This window comes from Hipposideros armiger, unplaced genomic scaffold (assembly GCF_001890085.2).
Source record: "Hipposideros armiger isolate ML-2016 unplaced genomic scaffold, ASM189008v1 scaffold_152, whole genome shotgun sequence".
Lineage (NCBI taxonomy): Eukaryota > Metazoa > Chordata > Mammalia > Chiroptera > Hipposideridae > Hipposideros > Hipposideros armiger.
Genome location: NW_017731502.1, coordinates 1,820,426 through 1,837,258, shown reverse-complemented (window position 1 = coordinate 1,837,258; position 16,833 = coordinate 1,820,426). Strand labels below are relative to the sequence as shown.

Sequence of the window (16,833 nt, the reverse complement as noted above, 5' to 3'; positions counted from 1 at the left end):
TTTCTTCTTCAATAAAATGGGTTGACGCTAGGAACACTTAATCACAAGGACGTTGTAAGGAGTGGTGCAAGTAGAGAGTCTTATGAAATGCTGTTTTATTATTACTTAATATAACTATGGTTGCCAACACAAGTTGCCTCCAAGAGTTCCCTCCTCCTCTTCTTGTAATGGTTTATTCCACTCGTCTCCAGCTTCTTTCCCATGGTTCTGTCTTTCTAGTTCCCTCAGGGCCCTCTCTACTCCACCCCCTCAGAACCCCAATGGTTTAGTCCGGCTTCCCCAGGGGAAACCCCAAGGGGCGGAGCACCTGGTATCTGCGAGTGGTAGGCGACCCCTCCCCGGAGACCACTTGGATCGCTCCGCGTTGGAAGGTGGGCCGGTAGTCATGGGGCAGGGCGCGAGTCCTGGGCTCCGATTGGCCAGATCCGAGGTAAACATCCGGCAGAGTGGGGCGGGGCCGGAAGTGGAAGCGGAAGGCGGCGGCTGAGGCAGTGCTCGAGGTTCCGGACTTGGAGTCGCAGCCTCCAGGTGCCATGGGCTGGGCTGAGCCACGCTGAGGGGGAAGTGGGACGCTGAAGGGACTCGGGGCTGGGCCATGGCTGGCGCTCGGGCTGCTGCCGCCGCCTCGGCGGGGTCCTCGACTTCTTCGGGGAACCCTCCGCCGCAGGAGCCGGGGCTCGGGGAGCTGCTAGAGGAGTTCTCCCGGACACAGTACCGGGCCAAGGACTGCAGCGGGACCGGCGGCTCTAAGGTGAGTCCGGAAGTACGATTAGCAGAAGAAGGTCCCTGGCTTGGGAAGCGGAAAGGCTGAGGTCAGGGGTCAGAGGAAGGAGAGAAAGGCCAGTTCCAGACCCAACCAGGGTTTGGATCCGGAGAGTCAGAGTCAAATTTAAAAACCGAAAAAGGAGGAACTGGGGTCGGAACGAGCCAAGGAAGGATGTCCTCTAGGTTTCAGACAAGGAATTTGGAGGTCGAAGATCAGAGTTGAGGGGCCATGTTCAGAGATTAGAGAGGAGTTGAAGAGGATTATTTACTTCTCTGCTTCGGGGATGGAGACAAAAGCCTAGGTAAAAAAATGTCTAGCCCCAAGGCTAGATAAAAGAAATCTAGAGGATTCCTGCAGGTCAAGGGTCAAAATGAAGGGGCTGGAGTTGGAGTAGTGGGGCAGAATGGAGCCAACAGATGAATTGTGTTTTTTCCTTATGCTGTGCCCTGTAGAGCATGACTTTAAATTTAGGCCCATCCGTTTTCTTCCCCTATAGAGCAGAAAGACAGCCCACACTCCCTGTGTTCTTTCAAAAGTAGGTCTCAGTTCCTCTATTTTCTTCCCTTGGCATTCTCTTCAGTTTCCTTATTGCCAGACCTGGAAGGCGTCTAGTCTGGTTATGCCATCCACATCCTAGGCACTGACAGTCGGATGGGAATCTTGACCCTGCAGACACCTATCTCTCATTGCCCGCATGGCTTTAGCAGGTTTAGCATCATCAGGTTTTCTAGTGTGATTCTGTTCTATCCTGGGCCACCAAACTCTGATTTGGCTCCAGTGGTTACCTATGTTGAGACATGCTGCAGCTGGCATCTGCTAGTCTGTGGAGTAACCAGTGGATGACTTCAGTAATGATGCGACTTTCCCATTCTCCAAACTACCAAGTATTTTTCAGAACTTAGCCTGAGGACCACCTGTTTCAGCATCATCTGGGGTGCTTGTTAAAAATTAAGATTCCTTGGTCCCATCCAGTCGTACCAAAAAAATTTCTGAGGATGGGAACCTGGAATTTGCATTTTTTAACAGGCTTCTGAATGAAACTCATGCACCTTGAAATTTGAGGATTCCCAGTTTCAGCTGCTGTGAAATTTTTTATCCCCATTGCTCTTTTGAGTGGCTGAAGAGGGTCAGTGGTTTTGCTGGGTCCTTTTTCCATCTCGCACACCCTTGAAGATTAGAGTTGTCATAATTTATACCTGACTTTCACTGCAGCTGCCTTAAAGCCTCTCAGAGCCTCCTGATCTCTTTTAGACTTCTCGAGATGTTACAGATCTTATGCCCTTTTTTTAGTGGGTCTTTCCCTGAACTGTGAACCAAACAAGACAATTTTAAGGAGAGCTGTTCCTTCTATTTCATAAGCAAATAATATATGTTAGGAGACAGCTCTGTCTGCAGCTTTTACTCATTACACTAACTAGAGCATCTAGCTACTGCTCTGTGGCTGGAGAATGGGGAAAAATCTGGAGCCAAGGGCAGATAATGGATTAGTGCCAGTTAAAGTAACCTAGAGCAAGAGTTCTTAATAATTTATGCATTGTGGACCCCTTTTAGAATCTAATGAAGGTTGTAATCTTCTCATTCAAATGCATAACAGACAATTCCATTGCAACATTGTGGGGTTTAGAGTCCCTCCCCAAATATAACACATATTGGTTAATGAACGACACATTTAGGGCCTGTGACCTAGCAACAGGTTTCTTTCTGGCGTTGAATAATAATCACAGAGGCACGTGTCATTCCCGGTGACCTCTCCAGGTCACAAACCACCTAATTCTCACACTCAGAGCCCCAGAATCTTGTTTATGCTCAGATCTCCTCTGTGCAGGTTGAGCGCATCGAGAAGAGATGTCTGGAGCTCTTTGGCCGAGACTACTGTTACAGTGTGATCCAGAATGTGAATGGGGATATCTGCAGCCACTACCCCCAGCATATCGTGTACCTGGAGTATGAAAGTACTGAAAAGGAGAAAGACACGTGAGCATCATGTGACCAGAGTGTGCTTGCCTGGGGAGGCCTTCACAGCTCATTTGCTAGGGTCAGGAAGTCTGCAGCTGGGAGGGGAGCGGAGTGTGGCAGACTCATTTTCCCTAGGTGTTAAGCCTTATTGGCATCTTTGTTTACTTCAGGGTTTGAGAAGTTAGATTGGCAGGGTAGCATGGCATAGAATGAGGGGTTCGGAATCACAGGGGTTGGGAAGCCCTGGACTTCTATTTCACTTCCACCCTATATAGCTCATCATCCTAAGACTGCTGACTGCACACCTCGCCTCTCTGAATCTCAATGTTCTTTTTTAAGTGTGTGGGATGGAGGTTTGCTGTATTGACATGTTAAGAACCTGAGGTCTGGAGTTTACATGCTGGCTGCTTCACTTGCTGGCTTGTTGTTTAACCTCTTTGTCTCTTCATTTTTCTCATTGGTAAGTCTATACCTCTTTAGAAAAGTGGTTAGTACAATCCCTGATGACAAATAGTACAAGCCTGTCATGTTTGTTTTAAGAATTAGACATAAGAGCTACCATTTATTGAGGGCCTACCAAGGGCTGAGTGCTTTCTATGGAGCAACAGTTGATACGAGAGTAGACTTAAAGCACCTGGCACAGGCTGCAGCCTGTAAGGTGGTCAATAAACGGTAGCAGCAGCACTTAAAATAATCGCAGCATTGAGGCTCCAGGAAATGTTTTATGTTGATCTCAAAGTTTGTTCCCCTAGTTTCCCTGCTTGCTGATGCTTTTAAGGGAATTCCAGGAGCTGTTTTCAATAATACCTGTAAAAGCCTGGCCTCATGAATACAACGTTATGATGAGTGCTACAGATAAAGTGCAGCAGACCCTACCCAAAGCATGCCCATCAGTGCACCTAGGAACTGGCCAGAGACTCCGAATCTCAGGCTCCCAAGCCACTGAATCAAAATCACAGTATTAACAAAGTGCCCCAGTGATTCGCAAGCACACTACAGTTTGAGAAGTGCTGCTGTAGGCAAACCAGGGAGAATGATGTTTGGGAAGACCCAATGGTAAAGAGCATTTTCAGCTGGAATTGGGTGAGTAGGAATGTTCCCTGAAAATTCTTTAGGTTTCAGCTCGTATAAGTTCTTGATCATCAGGTCAAGGAGTGCGGACTTGTGGGTGTTAGTGGTTTTATTTGCTTGTATCCTCTGTGCTCTCATTAAAATCACAGATTCTAGGGCCCCTGAATCAGAATTTCCAGAATCTACATTCTCAGAGAGCTCCCTAGATGAGTCTGGCATGTGCTATGGCCTGAGAACCATTGCTGTGGGCCACCAGGAGCCAAAGAAGGCTTTGAAGCAGAAGGACAACCAGTTTGGACGTTTAAGGACGAAGTCTTAGTTTCCTCATGTGTAAAAAGGAATGTCTATAAGTGTGCCATCTCAAGAGCATGTGGCAGCATTCACCGAGAAAAACGAATGTATTAGAAAAACAAATTATATGTAGATCACAGAAACTGTCATATCCTCAGTCGTATAACCTAAGAACTCCAGGGATCTCCAAGCTTAAAGAATTGGGCTTTCCTATGGCCCCATTATTTATGGTTCCTATCAGCTTCTTCCAGAGTTGGGTAAACTCACCTTCTACAAGCCCTTAAGTTAAAGTTTTTGAACAAGAGCTCTTTTTCCTTGCCCTTGCCTTCCTTTCATCCCTCTTCAGTGCTAGCTGGTGGTTTTACGATAGCGTTCCGCTATTAAGCTCAGCTGTAGTTAAGGTGGTGCTTCTCCAACTTGATTTTGTGAGTGAAGTACCTAGGGTTTGTTATACTGCAGAACCTGACTCGGTAGGTCTGGAGTGGAGCCTGAGCTCTGCATTTTCTGACAAGCTCCCAGGAAATGCCAAACCACCCTGTGGTAGCAGTACTCAAAAGAACTCAGTCTTGGCTGCCTCACGGAAGCTTTTCCGGGAAGGAAACAAGTTCAGTGCTGAGTCAATCTAGCCATTTGTGGAGTGCCTACTGTTTGGCAGGTGTTAGGGTTTCACACTTTAGCTCCCTCAAGTCCTACAGCCACCTAGTGAAGAAGGTGGTGTCACCTCCATTGTACAGAAAAGGAAGTTGAAACCCAGAGAAGTAACTTGCCCTTCGCCCCAGATCACAGACGTAGCAAGCAGAGTGGGGTTAAAGGCCGAGTCTTCCTCACCCTACTCTGTTCACCTGACTGTCTCTTCTGTCATCACCATGGCTCTCCTGCCTTGTCTAGCAGAGTCTCACCTTCCAGGCCAGGGACACTGCAGTACATCTCTAACCCTGAAGGGGTTACTGGAGGTTTTTATTTTTCACTCCTTGCAAGGCCTTGAAGTGATAACTGAGTGGGCGATGCCTGTTTGTTGAAGAGAAGGGAGTATATGCATGTTTAGGTGAGAAAAAGTAGAAATTTTTGCTTCTTTACATATCTGGCTTTGGTGTCAATATGACACTAATTAGACTGAGTTACACAGGGTATAACTGGATTCAGGAAATGTTTGGTCCTCTTAAACCCCCCCCCCACACACACACACACACTTTAGCCCATCATCTGGGAATAGAAGCCTGGACAGGGATCTCTATACAGCCAAAACATGATTATCAAAAGTGTTCATTGAGGTGCTGACATGGGCCAGGCCCCAAGGATCCAGCTGGAAGCCCTACCAGATAGATGAAGGCCCTACCTTTAGGTCTAGTGGGTAACACAGACCAGTAAATATGCAATAACAGTGTAACAAGAACCAGAATTAGGGAAGTACAGGTGAGGCATTGGGAGATAGTGGTTAAAGTTCTGCACCCTATTCCAACGTGTGTTGGGAGGGGTTTTTCCGCTACACCACCAATTCTCAGACACTAGCTGGGTGTCCTACAATTGGACTCAGTCCTGACACTATCTATCCAGAGATAGCATCAGATCCCACAGGTTAAGGGCTCAGTCCTGCAGGAAAAACATAAAAACAGAAGCCTGCACTTATTTATTCAGATATGAGCATCATGTGCCAGGCACAGCTCAGTGCTTAGCATTGTAAGAAAAAATCCTGAGGCCAAAAGATAATAAAAATGAAAACAGGAACTCTTGAGAAAAGAAACTGAATTGGTTCCTTCAGTGGGGGAACCAGAAAAATAAACCACCAGCTAGCCTAACAAGAAAAAGTGTTCCTGCCTGCCTATACATTAAAAGACTGCAGAGCCTCTAAGAGGGAATATTGGCATGTATTCCACCTTAGTTTTGTGGAGACTTTGCTCAGTGGAAGGACTCAACCTGGGAGAATCAAATGTAGTTTTAAGGCATTTGGAGCTCAGAGGGAACTGCTGATGTGAGCTAAGGGAAAGTCAATTGCTGTAGATGGTACTGATCAGATCTGTGAAAATGGCCTGGGGCCGCCAGAAGGTGGGAGGAAAGCTACTGTGAACAGTATTCTGGGTGCTTTCTTTTGTATTCTCATGGGTCTGAGTTTAATTAGGCAGTTGTTTTATACCGAGGTGCTTTATTTCATAGAGAAGCTGAGTGAGGGAAGGGGGAAGACTTGGTTTTCAGTGAGCCATATGTTTTCTAGAGCCTGTCTGGTTGGCCTGTGCCACCCTACAGGCATCTTGAAGAGGCACCCCAGCCTGTTTGAGTTTGCCATTCTTCCATCCTTCAAAAAAGAAAAGTGATTATAAAAATAACATCTTAAATCAGACCTTCAGAAAAATAACGCTATGGGAAGTATAAGTCCTCTTCCTTTACCCCTAAGTTCTCTTTCCAAGATCATCAAATATTGGTTCAGGTTTTAATTTGAAAATTTCAGAGCCCCACTTGATAGTACTTGATAGTAGTTATTTATATATATATATATATTTTTTTTTTTTAAATTTTATTTATTTATTTATTTATTTATTTTTTAAGCTGAGCCATCCTACCACCTGTTGGCAGCTCAGCGACTGCTCAGTTCGGGCCAGGCATCGAACTGCTGTTGCTCAGAGCTCAAACTCTTGAGCGAGCTCTTAACCAACTGAGCCACTCGGCCGGCCCAGTAGTTATATTTTTACTAACTGTGGCTTGGGAATGTATGAAGGCTACTAAGAAATCAGCAGTGTTTTTAAAGACTTTATATTTTTATGAATGCCAACAGCATCCAGATAAAAAGTTACCACAAGTGTGTGGGATACATTGAATTTAATTCATTCTGAAGCAATTATTTGTGTGCATGTGCCATGCAATAATATACAGATCCCTAGAAAGATTATGATGTGGGAGTTAAAGACCCTTTAGGACTTGACCTGGAAACCCAACCCTTGTAAGAGGGCAGACATGAGTGTCTTCTGTCTCTTCTATTTGGTTACTCTGCATAGCTGGGATAGTTTCCCACTCTTTAACTTCCCTCCCTCTTGTTTCTTTTGTAACCAGAAGCTCTGACTGGGTGATTTGGAGCCTTTTGCTAAAGATCAGTAGGTGAATCTATGAGAGTAGACCCTTATTTTAGGGGTGTACTGATTTGATAGGGGTGTGACTTGCTGGAGCTCGTTTCTAAACCTGACTCTTTCATGTTCTACAAGCTCCCTTACCAAACCCAGTGCAATAACTACTATGCTTCTCAATTCCAAAATAGCTTCTCTTTCACCCCTTTTGTTTCAGCAAAAATGGCTCTATGATTTCCAGAAGGTTCCCAAGGCACCTGTTATATTACTCTAGGAGAAAAAAAACTGGTAATCATCATTCAGTTTGCTATGTATATTTCTGTATTTTATATACCACATTTTCAGAGCAGCTCACTTTTTTTTATCTTAGTGGTTTTAAAATCAGGATGACTTAAATTTTAACACCTGTCATACAGCACTTCTTTCTTTTCCTGAAAACCTTATATCCATGATCTAGAATTTAGGAATTAGAGCACTTACTAAATTTCAAATGAGTATTCACACACACACATGCAGACCTAGCGTGGGGTCTTTGTGGATGGACACACACACACACCCACATACACCCCACACACACACACACACACACACACACACACACACACACCTACACCTACCTATCCCTCACTTAGAAACCAGCCTGACCTGCCGCTCTTGCCCATGCATTAGGTTTCAGAGCACTGTGCAAGTGAGCAAGTTGCAAGACCTCGTAAACCGCAGCAAGACGGCCAGGTGCAGAGGACGGTTTGTCTGCCCAGTGATCTTGTTCAAGGGCAAGGTAAGAGCACATCATAGCCTCACACTCCCTGAGACCTTTTTCTGGGGCATCTGGTTCAATGCAAAGTGTAGGGTCGTCTTGTTCTTGCCTTTGCCAGCCGAGTGTTGGTGGTTACTGGGCGCCTGTTGTGGTGGGAAGCAGGCCAGAGAAACAGAAAAATTCTGATAACCACCTTCCAGGATGAGTCCGAATAGGGAAGGGATAGTCACACCAGAGGACCCCACCCTGTGTTCTGGGGCCAGACTGCCTAGGTTCAGATCTTGGCTGTGTTACTTCCTGCCTGTGCAAGGCCCTCTCAAGTTTTCTCCTCTGTGATGTGGGAAGAATAATCATGCTTACATCAAACGTTTATGGAGTAGATTAGATCAAGTGAGGTATTACACTGTTTGTTCATTCTTTCAATCATATAATTCACCAAGTATTTATTGAGCGTGTACTATGTTCCAGGCACTGTTTCAGGCCTCAGGATACACCAGCATATAAAAAATCCTTACCCTTATGAAACTTATGTTCTATTAACTATTGTTAATTTGGCTCCCCAGTGTTGTCTCATTTCACCTATCTTTATAATCCTTTGGTGTAATTGATGTTTCCATGTTGCGGATGAGACCCAAAGTGGTGAAATAATTTCCTCAAGTTTACTTTGACCAACTAGACAGCTGGGATTTGAAGCTATCCCAAAACTCCTTCAGGCTGTCACACTGTAATTTAGAGTCACACGGTGTGGTGTAAGAGGAGCTCACCAAAGAGGGGCAGCAGTGTGGACTGGCAGACAGATGGCCTCATTAAGTGAGCGGGACTTGGCTGGAGAGTACTGGAGGATAAGCAGAATAGTAATTGGCAGGAAGGGGTGGGAGGGTGTTCCAAGCAGGCGATGCAGCATGGGAAAAGGCATGAAGGCAGGAACAAGAGACGCCAGGAGACTTCCCTGACTGAATGGAAGGGAAGTGTCAGAGCAGAGGATGGAAGTGCAGGAGGCCAGATACTGACCAAGGTGTGTGCATTTGCCAGGAGAGCCACTGGGATTCTCGAGCAGAAAAATACAGGATGAAAGTAGCATTTTGGAGATCAGTCCAAGAGAAGTGGGCTTGAAGTAGAGAGAGCCTGGAGGAGAGGAGAGGAACAGGGATGTAGTCTGTTTATTCATGCAGCAGGTATCTGCATGCATGCCCTGCAGTCCAGTGGCTTACAGACTCCAGCTGAGTTACCCAGCGTGAGTGGTCGAGGACCAGGGCAGGGCAGGGCAGTGGGGAAGAGCGATGTGAGGCTTGTTTCTGTCCCTTTGTGTCTTTCATAAAATGGGAGAAGGGCATATGTGAAAGGGGAGGTAGAAAGGGAGATTTAGCCAAAGGCTTTCTTGGGCAGATTGATTTTAGGAAAAAGTCTGTATGGAAGTTAAGTCCCCAAAATTGATCCTCTTGAAGCTATTCGTTTTCCCCTTTGGAAAGTTTTCATGTTCCTGGAGGTTACCAGAACTCCAGTTTAAAGATCACTGCTCTATGGAGCATAGTGCTTGTCACTAGAAATTACATAGGAGATACTCAAACCATAGTTTCTCAGAGTGTGTTCCATAGAACAGTAGTTTAAGGATATGTTTATGGAAAGCATTCCCTATTAAACAAGAATGAGAGGGCTGGCCGAGTGGCACGTTGGTTAAGAGTTCGCTTGGGAATGCGAGCTCTGAGCAGCAGGGCCTCCGGTTCGGAACCCCTGTGGGCCAGTGACACTACCCCTTACAGCTAAGATGGTGAGCAACAGCTCAACCTGGAGCTGGGCTGCGGTGAGTTGCCGGCAACAGCACAGGCTGCAGTAGGCTGCTGTAAGCTACCGTGAGTGCTGGCAGCCAGCGTGAGTGGCCGGCTGCGTGAGCTGCCATGAGCCGCCGTGAGCGGCCGTTTAATGCCCAGCGACCAATCTGCCTCAGCTGGGAAGAGCGCAGTGATCACAGTACCAACATGGACCAGTGAAGCGGCGTCCTCCACACTAGACTGAAGAACAAAAGGACAGCAACTTGTCTGTTCCCCTTCCCTGATTCCCCAATGCTGTTCCCTCCCCCAATAAAATCTTTAAGAAAAAAAAAAAATGAGGAATACTGCATTCTAGATTTGGCCTAACCCCCCAAGCTCCAGATTCATAGAGTAATGTTTATATGTGTACAATGACATAGTAAAACTCTGAGAAGTCCTATAGCAGAGAGACCTGTGTAGTTCGGGTGTTTCTCACTCATTTGTCTGCAGACCATGAGTAAGGAACTTGTCTGAATGCATTTCGAAAATGCCACACTCAACAGCTTAGTCTAGTGGGGTTGCTGAGTGACAAGATTGTTAGCACTTAGAATCTAGGCAGGTCTGTGAGAAAAGAGCCCTAAACCAACTCATTTCAGAGGGAGGATGATGAGTTGGAGGAATTATTCCCAGGAAGCTTTGGTGTTCTTAAATCTTTATGAGGGCTTTGCCCTTAGTCTTGCTTTCATTTCCGTTTGCACCTTCGTGTCCAGGCAGCATGATACCATTTCATACCCGTTAGCTTCTCCTGACTCATTCGGTGTTCACTTAATACCCACTTACATAGCTTTATTCTAATTATGTGTTTGAACCTCTGTCATTTCCTCTCTGCCGTAATCCCTTTGAGGGCAGAGGCCTTGTCTTAACTGCTGTCCTCCCAGCACCTAGCAGAGTGCTCGCCCAGCTTGTAAATGCAAGCTCAGCAGGAAGATACTGCTCTTGGATAAAGCAGTAGTGGGCCCTGTGCTAGCTTCTAGGGGGACAGAGATAAATAAGTCCTTGTCCTCATGGAGCTAGTGAGTAGGGGAGGCAGACGAGTGAACAAGCAATTGAGAGGGAGATTGGGAAAGGCACAAGAATGTCTTCTGTTGTGAAATGGAGATATTGTCCTCAGAGATGTGGCACTCAGTAGGCACTTGGTAACTAGAGCAGTGATGGCAGTGTTTATTACCAACATTTTTCAGAGGCACCTCCCTCTGTCCACTTAGGGGTGGGGGTATGTTAAGTGCTTGCTTCCTGCTTCCTTCAAAACTCAGTTCATGCGATAACATGGACGGACCAGAAGGTATTATGCTGTGTGAAATAAGTCAGACAGAGAAAGACAAATACCATATGATCTCACTTTTTGTGAAATCTAAAGAACAAAATAAATGAACAAGGTAGAAACAGACTTATAGATAACAGAGAACAAACTGATGATTGCTAGATGGGAGGGGATTTGGGGGGGCTGGATGAAAAAGGTGAAGGGATTAAGAAGTACAGATTGGTAGCTACTAAACAGTCATGGGGATGTAAAGTATAGCATGGGGAATTAAAAAAAAACAAGGTAAAATCTCAGTTCAATGTAACTGTGAAACTAAATGTTTAATTTTATTTCAATTAATTTATATTTTATAGGTAAAACAATAGGAATTTTTTTTTTTTTTTTGGCTAAACACAACTTTATTTTGGGAGAGGACTACATTCCCCTTTAAATGCTGAAAACGAAGCATCCTAGTTGAGATATGCTATAATACTGGATGTTGAAGCGGTAGTACAAAGAGTGTAAAATATTAATTTTAACGAGATTATATGTTGACACAATGTTTTGGATATATTAGGTTAAATAAGATGTATTATTGAAATTTTTTTAAAACTCAGTTCAAGCATTTAAGTGTAGCATGTTCTCGCATGGCATTTTCTCCCCCAACACTTGTATCTGGCTTTTACACAATTAAAATGAGAACAAGTCATCTTTCTCTTTTTCATCTTCCCTCCTTAAAAGATGGGGAGCCGGGGTCAGCCACTTTTATTCTGTGTTACAAAGTTAGTTAACAAGATTAGCCAGTCATACAGAGTGATACTCCTAGTGCAGAAATAGAGGCCACTCCTAAATAGGTAAATAGAGCGTAATCAGAGCACATCCTGCTTTTTCAGGTACTAGCTAAGCTTAAAGTGTGGAAGTGATGGGTTATGACTGGGAGCCATGAGGCTAGGGAGTGGGGGTCAGGAGTTAGACTCTGTAATGGGGTACAGCTTCCCCCAAGTGCCGGCTCATGACCTTCCTGTGGAGTTTGGTGCCCCACTTAGGGAGCTGGCTAAGTCGCCTGCTCTTCTCTATCTGACCAGTCCTCGGGGCCCAGGTCTGTCTGCCTCAATTACAAAAAAGACAAGGACAGATCAAAGGACTATGGGAGAAGAACTGGGAGCAGAAAGAGGTACATGAACCTTCAAAAGAATTCAAGAAATGGTCTCAAAGCTCAGCATCCAAAGTGGTGGGGTGTGTCTGCTCTGAAAATATTTAACAGGAAAAAAGAGTGAGTGAGATTTGGTGCCAGCAGCTTACATGATGGGGAAGGGTGGGCACGATAATACATGCCAGTGGAACTCAAACAAGCCACATGCCCCTTATTATCTTGCTTTCAAGAATCAGACCCCTCTCCCCTTACCATTCGAGTCTTTGGGGGTCCTCAACCTGGAGATTGACACTTGCCCTGCTACAGCTTTCTACTTTGCTTCTCCTAGTTATTGGCTGGTTACCTTAGAGTAGGGGTTCTTAACAAGGGCTGAAGATGGGTCCATGGATGCACTGGGAAGAGTTCAGAAGCCCCTAAAATATAGCTAAACTATGGTGTGCACATTCTTTTTCTGGAAAAAAATTATCGTTTTCATCAGATTTTCAAAATGCTTTTGTACCTAGGAAAAGTTAAAGCAGCCCCTGCCAGAAAACATCCTGCTAAGGCCAGCAAGAATCCCAGCCCAAGTCATTCATAGGCTTTTCTGGACAATCTTCCCCTGAATCCATTCTTGCCCCCAGCACTGAAAAAGCACACCACCCTGCCCCAGGTTGTATTCAGTTGCTTTTCTGTTACCCGCCCCTCCTGCAGGCTGCTACTACCTCAGAAAGCCAGAAGTTCCCACTCACACCCCTTTCCTATATCAGCAAATCTGTTTCCTTCCCATTATCTTACAGGTAGAGAAGGAGAAGGCAGTATTTTGTGGTCTTCCGGGGACCCACTTTACATTGCCAGGCTGTGTGACCCATTCAGAAATGGCTTCACCTTACAGCTTCCTCTCTCTCTGTTATAATCTCCCAGCCACTCTCACTGCTGCCCCCAGCCTTTAGCTAAACTCTGGGCTAGTTTGCTTCCCCATCACCAGATACCTCCTCCCATTCCCCAACCCTACTGGATCTCATCAACCACAATTTAATTAAAGATACAGCCTTAAAATCAGATACAGTAATACCTTGGTTTGTGAGCATAATTTGTTCTGGAAACAAACTACTAGTATTGCAAGACATCGCTTGTTTACCATGTTAAAATGTAATAGAAATGTTTGCTCGTCTTGTGGAACACTTGCAAACCAAGTCACTCACAATTCAAGGTTTTACTGTATATTGTAGTTCGTGATAGTTGCCTGGTTTCTAGAATTCTAGCTCTCAAAATGCTTCTTCAGTGATGAGAAAAGAGTAAAAGAATATGTAAGCACATCTATAGCTACTACATTTCCTTCATGTAGAGGAGAGAGAAGATATAATTTCTTCTTTTCTTTTTAAAGCCCCAAAACATTTCCCCCGTAATTGGCCCTCTTGCTTTAAAGGTTGCTCACCCTGCACTAAACAGTTCAAGTAATGGTAAGCACATGGGCTTTGGAGGTAGGTAAGTAGATCTAGATCAAATCTCAGCTTACCCCTCATTGTATGACCTTACACATTACTTCACCTCCCTGTGCCCCTTTCTCAGTCTGTGAAGCAGCATATCCATCTCATGGACTCTGAAAATTCAGTGAAAAGATGGTGTAAAAGTTTCAGTACCATGCTCTGCACACATACACATGTGAAAACCACTAAATCTGTTAGTTAGTAACACTGGTGCCCTTCGTTTGGGGAGATACCCCTTGACAGAGGCTGTAGATTAAATTCTAGGCTGACTGCTGTGGCCTCGATGCTGATAAGACTTTGATGAGTGCTCTTGGACCCATTTTACGGGCCTGGAAGAATTAGGAGTGAGTCCCAAGTGTTCCTTTATCTGCGTACTTCAGAAAACAAACTGTTGTCAAAGGGTATAAGCTTCCAGTTACAAGATAAGTTCTGTGTGGATCTAATGTACAGCATGGTGATTATGGTTAATAATACTGATTATATGCTTGAAAATTACAGAGAGAGATCATCTTAAATGTTTTCATCGCAAAAAGAAACGGTAGTTATGTGACATGATGGAGGTGTTAGCTAACACTGTGGTCGTAAGGATTTTCCAAATATAAGTGTATCAAATCAGCACGCTGTAATACCTTAAACCTACATAATGTTGCATGTCAGTTATATCTCAGTGAAGCTGGAAAAAATAAAAACAGACACTCTAGGAAACCACCTGACCCTGAAAATTCCATTTCTCTCCCAGCACATTTGCAGGTCGGCCACGCTAGCTGGATGGGGGGAGCTGTATGGACGCACTGGCTACAACTATATTTTCTCAGGTGAATGTTAAGCTGTGTCCTCTGTGACTAAGAAGAGCCCAGCTGTAGACAGTTGCCCCCAGCCACAGTGGCATGGGTGGAAGGTGCAAGCAAGCCAGGGAGAGACTAGGGCCATCTTTTTACCTCCTGAGGAGATGGCTGGGGTAAAGAAGGTCCCCAGCATGTGGGGCATCTGGTGGTGGACACAAGGGCATCCTTGGGTGGGGCTGGTGGGGAAGCCCCTGGTGGAGCCCCTGCCCTCGCCCGGGTGCTGACAGACAGATGTCTCCGGCAGGGGGCGCAGATGACGCCTGGGCAGACGCAGAGGACATCGCAGAAGAGGACTGTGTTCTTCGGTCAGTGCCAGGTTGTTAGGGGTCTGGTGTATGTTGGGGTGGGTGGGGGTCTGACCAGTGGTGGCCACTCTCACACTGACATGTGTATTAGTCACTGGTCCAGGTGAGCGCGTTGGCTCCCTTCCTCCCACTGCCAAGCTCTTGTCCCGAAATAGGGTGTTGAAGTCGGTCCCGCAGCTTCACACCAAAGCCAACTTTATTGACCACTTGAGCAGCCTGTCCCCACCCTGGCCACACATATGGATTCCAGAGATAATTCCCCAGCCCTGGGGCTCCTGGTGCCACAGCCCGAGGCAAGGCCCAGACCTGTGTGTATGCTTCCTGAAGCCCCAGTTTCCAGGGTGCTGATGGCTGGCCTGCCTGCCAGGTGTCACACCACACCTGGTGCTGAGGCACAGGCCGAGGGCTATAGTCTCCATGTGGGAGATGTGGAGACCCGAAGCTCTGCAGCTGTGTGATTGGTGCCATAACAGAGGTTAATACAAATATTTTAGGCCCCCTTACAGGCACGTACTGTGCTGGGTCACACTTTTCGTACCTTCTTTCCAAATGTTTTTAGAAAACACTGGGCTGTTTTGGAAAACTCCTTTGCCTGGTCTTTACCACATGGATGTCTTTAACTGGTATCAAAGGTTTCTGGAATGCACACGAGCACCCTAGTAGGATTAGCTGCCCAGAATCATGGCTTGGTGCCTGAAGGCATCTCACTGTGCCCGGGTTCTGCCTTCTAGTTCCGAGAGCAGCGGCTCTGGCTTGTGCTCAGGAATGTTTGGCTCTTTCCCCAGGATCAGACGACCTCTGCCTCAGCCAGGCTGTTTTCCACAGCATACACTGTTCTTGGCGAGGTGACTGCTAGGGACAGCAAAGCAGTGGGCATTAAAAAAAAAATTAACGGCGACTGTTTACTCATTCTATCTACTCTTGCCTTTATTTGTGTGACTGATCAAAAGGCAGGCAGCCTTGGGATTAGGAAAAATTTTATCTTTCTCCTTGCTTCATAGGCCTGCTAAGTGCAGGAATTCACTTGCTAGTATTTTACAGCTGATAAAATAGCTCTAACAAGTCCATCTCCAAACGAGAACTTCAAATCTGTTATATTTTGAGGAAGTCATGGCTAAAAATGGTCATAAAAGATGGAGGGAGATAAACTCTAATGGAAGCTAAAGACTCTGTCAGCCACCAGCTTGCTGCTTTTTAGAACTCCAAGATTATCTTGAGTCTTCTTAATGTCAAAAAGGGCCAAAAAGCCTTTTCCTGGTTCTGGGCTGCAATCGTTCCTCTTTGAAAGCATCCCGTTAGGGGGTGGGGTGGTAATCTCTTAGAAAGTCACCTTCTCTGCACCTTTCCTGGAACCAGTTGTCTTGTCTCAGCTCTCCCTCCATCTTCTGGAGAAGGGAAACAAGTTCTTGCCAGTGACATGTACACTTCCTTGACTATGCCCCTCCTTCCCCCAAAACTTTTCTGAATGAATGTGCAGTGCAATTTCTCCCTCTGGCTCTTTGTTTCAGAAGTTCCGACTCACATCTTTTTGATAAGGTCAGAGGCTATGACATCAAGCTGCTTCGGTACCTGTCAGTCAAATACATCTGTGACCTGATGGTAGAGAACAAGAAGGTGAAGTTTGGGATGAAGTAAGTACAGGGCACCCACTGTGAAATGGGCAGAGGTGATGTGTTCACAGGCCTTTTGGGGTTGGTGATAGTACATGGCAGTTACCGAGGGCTCACCATGTGCCAAGCCTTGTGTTGAGGGCTTTCTGTGCATCCTCTCACTGTATCTTCAAACAGCCTTGCAAGACAGGTTCTAGTGTCCCCCTCTTGCAGGCGAGAAACTGAAGCACAGAGAGGTTAAGTAACTTGCTCAAGGTCATCCAGATAGTAACTGAGGGAGCTGTGAGTCTCTGACCTGTCTGTGCTCTGCTGCCTCCTCCTCTTAGACATCCTTGAAGGTTTTTCCTTTGGCTTCAAGTTCTACACCATTTCTGGTAGATTAGAGTCTCTTTTAAAACGGGACCAAAAAAATCAGTGTGTATCAATTTTTACTTCACATATGGGCTAAATCTTCATGTGGTAAGGCAAAATTTGAAAAAAATGGAACCTGGGTTAGGGTGATGAAATTGTAG

The 16,833-nt window shown here is 45.6% G+C and overlaps 1 protein-coding gene across 2 annotated transcripts in view; it reads left to right on the top strand.

The window, feature by feature from the left end:
- Positions 1 to 437: 437 nt before the first annotated feature.
- MTMR14 (myotubularin related protein 14) overlaps positions 438 to 16,833 on the top strand; it is a 46,583-nt gene continuing 30,187 nt past the window's right edge. For both annotated transcript variants that reach the window (XM_019651106.1, XM_019651105.1), the window contains exons 1-6: positions 438 to 751; positions 2,592 to 2,740; positions 7,807 to 7,915; positions 14,301 to 14,376; positions 14,651 to 14,711; positions 16,220 to 16,342. In XM_019651106.1, the coding sequence (XP_019506651.1) occupies positions 596 to 751; positions 2,592 to 2,740; positions 7,807 to 7,915; positions 14,301 to 14,376; positions 14,651 to 14,711; positions 16,220 to 16,342 (674 nt within the window). In that variant the 5' untranslated portion in view covers positions 438 to 595. The remainder of the gene's footprint in view (positions 752 to 2,591; positions 2,741 to 7,806; positions 7,916 to 14,300; positions 14,377 to 14,650; positions 14,712 to 16,219; positions 16,343 to 16,833) is intronic.